The sequence below is a fragment of the Panthera uncia genome, chromosome E3 (genome assembly GCF_023721935.1).
Source record: "Panthera uncia isolate 11264 chromosome E3, Puncia_PCG_1.0, whole genome shotgun sequence".
NCBI lineage: Eukaryota > Metazoa > Chordata > Mammalia > Carnivora > Felidae > Panthera > Panthera uncia.
Genome location: NC_064815.1, coordinates 29118238 through 29130571, shown reverse-complemented (window position 1 = coordinate 29130571; position 12334 = coordinate 29118238). Strand labels below are relative to the sequence as shown.

At 48.1% G+C, this 12334-nt stretch overlaps 2 protein-coding genes across 5 annotated transcripts in view; one reads left to right on the top strand and one right to left on the bottom strand.

Moving 5' to 3' along the window:
* LOC125928281 (radial spoke head 10 homolog B-like) overlaps positions 1 to 3107 on the top strand; it is a 60518-nt gene extending 57411 nt beyond the window's left edge. For 3 of the 4 annotated variants that reach the window (XM_049638912.1, XM_049638911.1, XM_049638913.1), the window contains 2 exons: positions 1837 to 2035; positions 2835 to 3107. In XM_049638912.1, the coding sequence (XP_049494869.1) occupies positions 1837 to 2035; positions 2835 to 3009 (374 nt within the window). In that variant the 3' untranslated portion in view covers positions 3010 to 3107. Of the gene's footprint in view, positions 1 to 563; positions 629 to 1836; positions 2036 to 2834 lie in introns of those variants that run through there. The other variant, XM_049638914.1, reaches the window with a different exon arrangement.
* Positions 3108 to 5670: 2563 nt separating this feature from the next.
* The window catches only part of CCZ1 (CCZ1 homolog, vacuolar protein trafficking and biogenesis associated), a 34026-nt gene continuing 27362 nt past the window's right edge, over positions 5671 to 12334 (bottom strand). The window contains exons 13-15 of the mRNA XM_049638918.1: positions 8184 to 8342; positions 7321 to 7448; positions 5671 to 6019 (exon numbers count right to left, since the gene is read on the bottom strand). Of these exons, the coding sequence (XP_049494875.1) occupies positions 5964 to 6019; positions 7321 to 7448; positions 8184 to 8342 (343 nt within the window). The 3' untranslated portion in view covers positions 5671 to 5963. The remainder of the gene's footprint in view (positions 6020 to 7320; positions 7449 to 8183; positions 8343 to 12334) is intronic.

Genomic DNA, 12334 nt, shown 5'->3' with positions numbered 1-12334 from the left:
CTAGCTAGCAGTGGAATTGTGTCATATGCTAAGTATATGCTTAACGTTTAAAATAAATTGGGGCGCCTGGGTGGCTCTGTCGCTTGCATGTCCAACTCTTGATTTCTGCTCAGGTCATAATGTCACTGTTGTGGGATAGAGCCCTGCCTCAGGCTCTGTGCTGGCGGCTTGGGACTCCCTCCCGCTCTATCCCTCCCCTGCTTGCTGTCTCTTAAAATAAATACACATTTAAAATAAATAGCCAGGCTGTTTTCCTAAATTGGCTGTGCCGTTCTCTATGCCACCAGCGATCTAGGAGGACCTTTCTCTATGTCCCCTCCAAACTTAGTGGTGTCTTTAAATTTTTTCATTGAATTGTGTCACTGAGGCCAAAGATAGGAGCTATTTTTGTCACCTGGATACAAGGCATTGTTTCATCTGGTAGGTTTTGCAGGTATTTTCTCCCAGTGTGTGGCCTCTTATTCCCTAATTATTTGCCTGTGGAAAAGCCACAGCCTATCACTGAGCGCTTACTTGTCCCAACGCGTCTGTGAGGAGGGTACCCCACGGTTCTGTTATTGCAGATGAGGGAGCTTGGGCATGACTAGTGAGGGGCAGAGCCGAGCCTGACTCTGACTGGTCTGGTCTCGTCCGTGCTCTGAACTGCTGTGCTCTGCTGCTGAGGTCAGAGGCCGTGCAAGCCCCTTGACGTGGTGCCGAGTCTGGACCCGGCTCAACAATCACAGTGAGTCGCTCTTCATCAGTTACCTCCACGCCCAGCACTCCCCCACGCCTTGGCATGCCGCGGGTTACGCGGATGTTCGAGAACCTAGGAACTCACTTGGGAAGCGCAGATGAAGGCTTCCCTTGGTCTTTGTAAGACCTGGCTGTGGGATAAAGTCTCTTCCTGTCAGCGTCCCACTCCGTGCCCTCCACGTGGCTCTTGGGACGGGAGGGTGAATTGCTGACAGGCCCTACCTTTCCGTCATACCTGTCCCCACCTGCCTCACCCCTGCCCGCCCTCACACAGCACAGAAACCCAAGCTATAGACACAGTCTAAAAATACTTGCTGTCCTGAGAGATCCTGGAGTTTCCTGATATTGTAAAACTACCCAAAGCCTGATCTTTTCAGAATCAACTATGAAACACATTCCAAAGTAGACATCTGTTGGCCCCACTGGATGGGAAGCAACTCCTATGAAGTCAGTCATTTTACCCACGTTCTTATTCAATTTGGAGTTAAAAATCCTTTATTTTCTCAGTGAAAAGTGCCTTTAAAGACAATGGATGCAAAAACAGAGGGTTTTTTTTTTCCCTGTGAAACATGGAAAATGCAAATTTTCCATAGTTTTAATTAAAAAAAATTTTTTTCCCATAGTTTTAATTTTAGAAAACCAAAATACTTACACCATTTACAGAAAAATACCAGGAGACTCAAAATGTCGACGATCAAAGCTCTGGTCTACTGCCCCCCGCCTTGTTTCAGGTTGTCAGTAAAAATTTTATGGTTCCCTCCAAGGTTGTGGGGAGCACAGCTTCACCCCATCGTCCGGGCCATGAGGACACTTAGCCCTTGTAGGAAGCGGAAGACCTGGAATTGTATTCGTGCTGATTTTTTCTATTTTTGTTTTTTGAGTTTTTGTTTTTTGTTTTTTTGAGAAAGTGAGCACGAGTTGGGGAAGGGCAGAGGGAGAGAGAGAGTCCTAAGCGGCCTCCACTCAGTGCAGAGAGCCTTACTCGGAGCTCGATCCCACAACCGTGAGACGGTAACCTGAGCGCAAACCAAGAGTGGGCCGCTTAACCGCCTGAGCCACCCAGGTGCCCTTCATGCTGATTTCAGTTAAACTTTCTTCCAGAGAGGAAAGAGAAATCTAAGGACGAACAAAAGGAAAAACTCACCATCTGGATCACGAGTATGTATATCTTTTTTGTGAACATGCTTTTCCACGCACACAAACGTGTAGAAGCCCTCAAGGAGAAAGTCAGCAAAGACCGGCTACAGGACGCGGCCACGGCCCATCGGCGGAGGCTGGAAAACGAAGAGCTGGAAGCCAGGTGACCTACCAGAGCCCTTCAGCCCCCCTCCTGCAGGAGCCTCCCTTGCCTTGCCTTCCCGTCTTTACACGTGTGTGGCTTCCTGAGGGAGGCAGCTCTTGCCCTGGCACCGAGAACATGGGACGGCAGGGAAGGGTCCTGCTTGCGGCCATTGGCTCACTTGGGGGGTGAGGATGTCCGGGCCCCAAGGCTCCCACGGAGCGCAGAGGCCCACGGGGCTAGGCTGCCGGGTTCAGATCCCAACCCTACCCCTTGACACGTAGGTGGCCCCGGGCAGGGCCCGTCACCATGCCTCAGTTTCCCCATCTGTAAGTGGACGTGAACCCCCATAGGGCTGTGGTGAGGATTTAGTGAGCCGATGCTGTAAAGTGTCAAGAACAGTGCCTGGCACGTGGTGAGCAACCCCTACCTGTTGTTTGGCTACCTTTCTAGAACCACGGTCGAGAACTGTACAGTCATGTCTGTCCAGGGTGCTGAAGCCTGCTCTTTGCAAAGCATGCCTTGAGCCTGTTGGCAAAGACCCCAAGATTTTTAAAGGCCACTTACTAGCGGCTAAGTTGCTACAGAGGAAAGGGGTTCAGAAGTCTGTTTGGCTTTGTGAAAATGTCATTCCGGACTGTCCGGGTATGGCATCACTTTCTATTTCAGGCAAAGTGATGAGAGTTTACAGTTTTGCTTGCAAAAACTGTTGAAATCTAGGTGTGGCCTACTTTACACCAAATATAGCATAAAACAGGTTTTGAGATTGCAAAATAAAAAGTAAATGAGGCTACCTTCCTGGGTTTGCTTCTTGCCCTAGGCTGAATAGCTTGAGAGAGGAGGAGACCAAAAAACAAGACTCTGAGGTGGACATCGCTGTGATCAAGGAGCCGGTCGACGCCCCGTCCTCCAGTTTCACATCGAGCCCCCCTAAAGAGGACACCGTGGTGTCCCAATCCACCAAGCCCGTCACAAGCAAGAAGAAGAGAAAGTAACAGTTACTGGGTTTGTAAATGAACCCCAAGAACGAGATGTAAAAGCTTAGAACTAAAGCTCTGTAACACGTTTCCTAATAAAATTGTGTTGTACCTCGTTTTAGTGTTTTTAAAGTAACTGCCTGGGCCCACTGCAATTCAGGTTTTACACAGTTAAATCACGGACATGCCTGAAAACAGAGCTGAATGAAAATACACACATGGGTATTAAATGAGCATGCGTTCAATGTATTTTTTTTTGAATCCAAGTACGGTATTGGTGATGAAATTTAGAATCTGATAAAACTTATCGGAAGACAGGTGGTAGTGTACAAATTTAAACATTTCTTCAGGCCCCCTGCCGAGCCCGGACCCCCCCCCCCCCTTTGCCCCTGTAAGTGACCCACGTGCAAGTCCTACCTGTACTCACGTGCGGCCTCTTCTCTGGCCCCGTGCCTTCCCCAGCACTGCAGACACCGCAGGGACGAAACACCAAGGCAGAAAAGCTGATGAACAGGTGCGCTCAGCACTAAGTGAAGCTTTACGTCTCAGACACTGTTATACTAATGATTTGTGTTAAATATGAGAGTGACCACCCGAAGCATAAAAATACAATCTACGGCTTCCAAACTAGCAGAGGGAAGGAAACAATCGTTCAACATGAAGCTGGGGAAATGGGAAAACAACAAAGAGGCTGGGAACCGAAATCGCCAGAGATGGTGGGGCAGTGCCAATATACCTCCCCAGTGTGAGCAGGTTCCCTTCCCAATCCCCAAGCCCCCATATCTTTAGCTGGATTCAAAATAGAAACTCATCTCGGGGCACTTGGGTGGCTCAGTTGATTAAGCATTCGACTTCGGCCCAGGTCATGATCCCACAGCTCGTGAGTTCAAGCCCCACATCAGGCCTGCTTCAGATTCTCTCTCTGCCCCTCCCCTGCTCATGCTCTCTTGTAAATAAACATTTAAACAAAAACAAAAAACCAAAACAGAAACTCATTTCAATGTTATTCTTTATAAGAAAACCCTTTTGGAGCACCTGGGTCCTTGGTTAAGCATCCCAACTCCATCCTGGCTCACGGTTCATGGGTTTGAGCCGTGCATCGGGCTCCATGTTGACAGTGCGGAGCCTGCTTGGGATTCTGTCTCTCCCTCTCTGCCCCTCCCTTGTTCTCTCTCAAAATGAACCAATAAACAACAAAGGATAAAAATAGAGATGGAAAAAGACGGACCAGGAAAACCTAATCAAAATGACTGGAATCGTGAGCAATATTAAGAACAGAATTTAAAGGAAACATCTGAATAGGGATAAAACTAGAAATAATGATAAAGGGACCAACAACAAAAAGATGCATGATTCCTCAGCATCTTACATACTAGCCTTGCAAAAGCTAAAGGATTACAGAGAAGCAACAGATCAAAAAGACAGTTATTTAGGGGGGATATAGATATTTTTAGCAAGCAAACTAAAAAGTCTGAACACACAAGAATGCAACAGAGGATAAACACGGACTATGCTTTATGGTCAAAAGTACAACTTCGAAGGATGTATTTCCAGATGATGATGTAATTATGCTGCAATTACTAAGTCAGCAACGAACACTCAACACAGAAAGCCTATCGCTGGAAACTAATAAAACACAACCTCAAGTAGCTCATGGGTTAAGAATGATCCGTGATTTCATAACCGAAACCGTACATTATGTAAGACACGAGAGCGACAAGAGTACTCCAGGTGGACGAGAAGTCATCCGTCCTCCACTCTGACAGCGGGCTCATGTGGGCTGCCTGAGGGCCAACAGTGAGGAGCCCCGCCTGGAGCTGGGGTGGTACCAGTTTTCCCAGACCGTGCCTGGCTAGCTTCCGCCCAAACTGGGATGTCCAGACTACCAACAGTAGGTTAACTTAGGTAAAATCCAGGGGTGCCTGGGTGGTTTAGTCAGTTAAGCGTCCGACTTTGGTTCAGGTCATGATCTCACGGTTCATGAGAACCGTGTCTGCCTGACAGCTCAGAGCCTGGAGCGAGTATTTTAAAAATTAATTAAAAAACCCTTGGCTCAGAGCTTGGCATAGTGCAGGGCAAGAAATAGGATCTCTGGGGGCGCCTGGCTGGCTCAGTTGGTTAAGCTTCCAACTTCAGCTCAGTCATGATCTCACAGTTCGTGAGTTCGAGCCCCGCGTCGGGTTCCGTGCTGACAGCTTGGAGCCTGGAGCCTGCTTTGGATTCTGTGTCTTCCCTCTCTGTCCGCCCCTCCCCGGCTGGCGCTCTGTTGCTAAGATAAATAAACATTAAAAAAAATTTTTTTTTAATTAAATCCAGCCAGACTACATCTCAGCTGTGAAGACACAGGCAGTTGTGACCCCTCAGGGTTCTATAGGACACGTGCAGAACGCTTTATGTTTAGACCATGGCTGGGGCACTTTCGTGAAGTTCTATTATACGTGGTCTAAAAATCACATCAGTACTCAAGAGAAAAACCAACGTCTAGCAATTACTTTGGGCAAATGCCTCAGAGTTCGCCCCTGCAGGTCCAGTGACCGTGGGGGGGGGGGGGGTAGAGGGGCGAATTCTGGGAGCTCTAGCAGCTCTAGAAAATCCCCAAGGATGAGCCACAGCCAGCGCCCACTGGGCGGAGTGGTCTACAAACAAACAACAGGCGCGAGACTCCAAGCAAAACCAGAATTTTAAAAACCTTAACAATTTATTAGTCTTATTTCCCAGTAAAATATTCACATAATGTCAAAAGAATGGAATGACGGGAGATGTAGCCGACTACCTTTAATTATTTCCACATAAATATGTAAAATCTAAAAACCCCAGGGGATCATCAGACTGAGTAGAAATTTGATTCTTCAAAGCAAGTATTGCTTTACTATTGTCATTAATTCAGTCAATAATATGACCGAGAACCTGCAGTGGTAAACAGAATGCCTGCGGAGTTGTTTTTTTAAGATGTCCCGGCGAGCCGTTATCCGTCAATCCAGGAAGAATATGTTATTGAACTGCGTCGCACAAAGTTTCTTTACCTCTTCTGCAAAAGACAGAAACAGGGAGTGAGAAACAGAGGTTTTCACTGGAAAGGTTCTATGACACAGACTGGTCCCTTAAACTCTTCTGGAATACAGCTGCCAGTAAATGGCCGCATCTGCCGGCCTTCAGCCTCAGGCCTGGGCAAGAAACGTTTATGAGTCAAGACAATGGGGAAAAAAAGCCTTGTGTCCCCGGGACCTCAGTTGCCGTGTCACAGCCACGGGCCGCTCCTCCGGGCCCGGGAAGCGCACGCCCAGCCCCGCAAGCGCCTGACACACCCACAGGCTGGGGGCTGCAGCCCAACGTCTAAAATGTTGGGCCATGGGGCGCCTGGGTGGCTCAGTCGGTTAAGCGTCCGACTTCGGCTCAGGTCATGATCTCACGGTCTGTGAGTTCGAGCCCCGCGTCGGGCTCTGTGCTGACGGCTCAGAGCCTGGAGCCTGTTTCAGATTCTGTGTCTCCCTCTCTCTCTGACCCTCCCCCGTTCATGCTCTGTCTCTCTCTGTCTCAAAAATAAATAAACATTAAAAAAAAAAAAAAAATTTTAAAATGTTGGGCCATCGGGTGCCACGCCCCAGAAACCCTAGCTGCTGCCCGGGCCGTAGTTCAAGTGCTCCTCGGAGGCGGCGCCATCGTGACGCCACTCAATTCCCACTGCACCCGGGGCCGCGTTTCCTGCGGTTTCTAACGTGCACGAGTCTCACTAGAGGCACCGATGGGAGAGACGAACCGTGTCCCAGCAGACACGTGCGGAGAATGAAACCTCACACCTCACTGTTGTGCATGCGGCGCTCCCCCAAACGTCCACTCCTTGCTCCAGGCCGTATGCGGTGCAGCAAGGGAGCGGAGGCCGTGAAGGGGACACGCTCCCCCCGCGGCCAGCGCAAAGAGCCGTGAGGATCAGCCAAGGCCGGTGCTGGAACAATGTGCGCACGGGGGCCTGGAAACTGCCAGTGAACCGGCCCGCCCTGCCACGGGGTGGGTCTTCGTCACCGGGGATCAGAGTGGACATCTGTATACACACTGTATGAAGCCACAGGATTTTTTTTTTCTTTTAGCATTACAGAAAATCATTTCCTTTGGCCAGTGCCAAGCTTCCGAAACACAGGGACATTTTCCACAGGAAACGTGAAAACTTTTTCAAGGAACTTTTTCAAGGAACTGTGCTTCTGGAGAACAAAGGATGGATCAAAGGACGGTTCCTTTGACATCAACAGCCGTGTCTCCTCTCTAGCGGGTTTCCGACCACAGTGAAAGGACAGACAGCGGCGAAGTTCTGCACCACGCCCAGGTTCTATTTACCATTTACTTCGATCAGGTTTGCGTTTTTTTGATTCAGGATAACATACAGCTCCCGCTGGTCAGACTTCTTCCCGACCACCCAGTAGTCGCTCATCGCTTTTACGATGATCTCCTCGTCTTCATCCACTCTGCAAGACAAGGGTTCCAAGAGGCAACAGTGTGTTAGCTGTTTAGCTGCAGCGCGAGCGACACACACTCTCACACGAAAAACCGGAAACTAGGGGCGCCTGGGTGGCTTACTTCACTGAGGGTCGACTCTTGATTTTGGATCAGGTCATGATCTCATGGTATGGTTTGTGAGACCGAGCCCCGCATCAGGCTCTGTGCTCTCAGCTGATTCTCTCTCTCAAACATTAAAAAACTAAAGCAAAAACCTTTGAAGAAAAACAAAAGAAACCAGAAACTAGCCATCTGAAAAGTCTGGGGAGTCCCATGCAAGTGGCCAGTGACCCGGGGGCCTCCTACTCTGTTCCCAAGTGGGGCCCTCTGCAGCGGCTCTGGGCCGCTCGGCTTTGATGAGGATTCCTTCAGCGCCTCTTCTCCCGTTAGAAAGAGGACAACACCTCGGGGCACCTGGGTGGCTCAGTCGGTTAAGCGTCTGACTTCGGCTCAGGTCATGATCTCACGGTCCGTGAGTTCGAGCTCCGCATCGAGCTCTGTGCTGACAGCTCAGAGCCTGGAACCTGTTTCAGATTCTGTGTCTCCCTCTCTCTCTGACCCTCCCCCGTTCATGCTCTGTCTCTCTCTGTCTCAAAAATAAATAAACGTTAAAAAAAAAAATTAAAAAAAAAAAAAAAAAAAAAAAAAAAAGAAAGGGGACACCTAATCTGAGAAGTCCGAATTCGAGAAGTTGTTCGAATTACCTGGTAAAGTCACTGTTGATGTCACCCAGAATCTTCATCAAATCCGGATGCACGGATGTGAGTGACACACTAGGGGTTTTCCTCATGTGAATTGTACTTTTCTCTGCTAAATTCATATGGTTGAAGTAGATAAACTTAAACTGGGGCTCTTTCTCAGACCTGTGAAAACATGTCATCAAAATGGTAACGTTCTCAAAGAATAATTCTCCAAACAATACAACCACATTGTTAAAACCTTAAATCCATGTAGCTACGTAAGGCCTTATATTTTCGACGGCTGGGCCTTCAAATCAAGAATCTCAGTGAAGACGTTAACAGGCTCTTCGTTCCCTAGTAACTTATTTGAGATCCATGAGGTATTCAATAGGATGGAATTTTCCAGAAAGCTGAAGCTTAGCTTTTGAAAAACCAGTACTATAACCACTTTGCAATAACAGTGCTTTGGAAATGGCAATCACTTGATTATTTGCTGCATTTTAAATTTTTGGAAATAAATGCAAACTCAATACAGGCCATCTGTCTTCTAGCAGAGGGGTCAGCAAACAGATTAGTGGCCCTGGGACCAAATGTGGCCTTTTTTTTTTTAAATCAAGTTTTATCGCAACGTGGCCACCCCCGTATGTTCGGATATTGTCTATGGCCACTTTCTGCAACATATACGGCCGAAAGAATCTGAAATATGTATTATTTGGCCCTGTGCAGAAGTTGTTTGCTGACCTGTTTTAGGAGAGTGACAGTTCATTTATCTCCGTGCTGGGGGATGAACGTGCCCCCTGTGTTTAATCTGCCACAGAACTGAAGTTGGCTAGTCTGAGTCACAAAGCTCTCATCACCCTAAATGGAGACCATTCTAAGGCGTTTGAGGCGCTTCTGCTGAACAGTGATGAATATTTTCATTGGAATACATCTTATTATTTGGAATGGCTGGACAATGCTACTCCGCCGCCTCCCGGGTCAGAGGCCGGACCCCTCGGGGAACCACTCCGATGGCCAGGCCACAGCTCCCGGGGCCTCCCGCCCTCCCTCTCACTGCACCCTTACTTAAGTGACACTCGGGGGTCTGGGGACAGCCTGAGCAGCCCTGCCACTGGAGGGGGCTCAGAAGCCTTCTCTGCTTACTTCAGGGTTAGCAGCCATGTTCTGGTGGGCTGAGGGTGCCGGAAATCCGACCTCCGGAAAAGTGGGTTACTACTGTAATACTTTACATCTAGGCAAAGAAAGAATGTGGATGGCTTAGTTTCCAGGAAAATGAAAAGAGAATTCTTACAAAACCAGAATATGTTTTCAGTAGGCCCCTAAAACTAAGAACAGCAAGTATAACCCCAAGAAAAACTGGAAAGATGAAACATTTAAGATGCTTGGCCAGAGCTGTGAATTTAGTTGTCTGAGTAGACAAACTTCCACCCAACCCTGATCGGGCCTGCAGTTCTGGTCTTCTGACCCCAAAACCCTCTCTGTGGCCTCCCTCTTACCCTCATTCAGAATGTGTAAAATGCCTTCTTAGAAGATCTAAATTATTTCTTTGGTACCCCTCATGGAGATTTACATTAGCGAATGTTGTTCAGTGGTTAAGACAGGGGCCAATGTGGCCTCTTTCCACCGCCTTCCACGAGGAGAACACAGAGAAACAGAAAAACTGCTACTTGCTCTTCCACTATTAACTTGTACCGCTGAAGAAGGAGAGGCCCACTCACAGTGAAAACAGGACAATGTCCACCCTACAGGCTCCTTAGCTACATCCAAAGCACCATGGGACCAACGGTGAGCTGGTTTGGAAGGAGCAGCCACGGTCACCTGGTATCTTTTCCCAAGAGCTAACACGGACGCCTCTTAAACACCCAAAGCAAGTTTCCCCCTAAACACAGAAACACAAATTTCTTGCCGCCTTAAAAAAGAACACGCTGCATACGGTTAATTACATTAATGTAAAACACACTGAACCCGGGGAAATCCTACAGAATTCTTGCTGACGGTTTGTTAGGAGGTTAGGCTGACAAGACGGGAGCACAGTAATGACAGCCTCGAAGAACACGGGAAGGTGGGGCCTGTCTTAAGTGGTTGTATTCTACACTGAGTGTCCGCTAATTTTTTTAAAAAAGATTTTCTGTTTTCTGTCTGCCCTCTGCCCCTTTCTTCTACTACTGGTAGAAAACCCAAGTAGCTGTGATTGGCAGGGTCACAGGGACGTTTCCCATGAGTAAACGGTGTCAGTTTTAGGAGACGTTTAAGGACCAGGTACGTGAACACCTAGCCAAACCTCAGAGGCGTGCCAGGGAAGGTCACCGCAGGCTCTGAACCAAGGGAGGAGGTCAGCACATGTCCAGCAGGTGTTTGACCACTTGCAGCGTTTCCCTGGGGACGTCAACGGCTGGCTGGGGCCCCGAGACCATCTGGTGGCTTGACCTGTTCTGGGCCTCGTTCCAGGCGGCTAAGGTTTGCCAGACGCACGGTTTCTAAGTGAGGATGGCCATTCCACACTTAACAAACCAAACAAAAAGGGAAGATTCCGAATTGACCGATATGGATATTGTAAGAAGGAAAACTGGTCTTCATGTGGGAGTTACATGTTACAGCTATTGCTCCTCTGCGTGTCCAGGGGGATTAGGAAGGGAGGCACAGCTGAGCCCTTGGACTATGCCCGTGAACCACGCCCTGGAAGGAAGGCTTCCCTGCCCGGGCCCCCCCGGCACCACCTCTGCACGCGTGGCAGGCCAACCCACCGCCCTCGCCTTCTTCCTGCCTGGCATCCCGTCCTGGGTCTCATCGTTACCAACACTCAGTCCACGGTTGCACTCCTCACTTCTTGTAGAAAGCCTAACGTCCTCAACCTCCGGAACAACTGGGTTGAGTTCCCCCCCACCCCCAAATTCATTCAAAAAGACTGATGAAAAGGATTATAAAAATTGCCCACAGCTATGAGGGCAGCCTTTTTAAAGTAGGCTTTGCACTCAGTGCAGAGCCCAACGTGGGGCTTGAAATCACGACCCTGAGATCAAGAGTTGGAAGCTTACCTGACTGCACCATCCAGGTGCCCCAAGGGTCTCCTTTGCTAATACCTCTGTACTTCGCCCTCCTCACACTTTTTCAAATTCAGTATCACAACTAGCCAGTGAAGAGACATATGCAAAATAGAAACGAACGTCTCAGACTCAGCAAAGTCTCAATTTGGGGGAAAACTTAAGTTAGAGAGCTGCCTCTAGTCCTTAAAAATTCCAGGTGAAATGGATGAAAGACCTAAATGTGAGACAGAAAACCATCAAAACCCTAGAGCAGAAAACAGGCGACAACCTCTCTGACCTCAGCCGCAGCAATTTTTTGCTTGACACGTCTCCAAAGGCAAGGGAATTAAAAGCAAAAATGAACTACTGGGACTTCATCAAGATAAAAAGCTTCTGCAATGCAAAGGGAACAATCAACAAAACTAAAAGGCAACTAACGGAATGGGAAAAGATATTTGCAAATGACATATGGAACAAAGGGCTAGTATCCAAAATCTATCAAGAGCCCACCAAACTCCACACCCGAAAAACAAATAATCCAGTGAAGAAATGGGCAGAAAACATGAATAGACACTTCTCTAAAGAAGACATCCAGATGGCCAACAGGCACATGAAAAGATGCTCAACGTCGCTCCTCACCAGGGAAATACAAATCAAAACCACACTGAGATACCACCTCACGCCAGTCAGAGTGGCTAAAATGAACAAATCAGGAGACTATAGATGCTGGCGAGGCTGTGGAGAAACGGGAACCCTCTTGCACTGCTGGTGGGAATGCAAACTGGTGCAGCCACTCTGGAGAATAGTGTGGAGGTTCCTCAAAAAAATAAAAACAGATTTACCCTATGACCCAGCAATAGCACTACTGGGAATTTACCCAAGGGACACAGGAGTGCTGATGCACAGGGCACATGTTTACAGCAGCACTTTCAACAATAGCCAAATTATGGAAAGAGCCTAAATGTAAATGTCCCTTGACTGATGAATAGATGAATAAGATGTGGTTTATATATATTATGCATGTTTATATATACAATGGAATACTAGTTGGCAATGAGAAAGAATGAAATCCTGCCATTTGTAGCAACGTGGATGGAACTGGAAGGTATTATGCTGAGTGAAATTAAGTCCATCGGAGAAAGACAGATACCG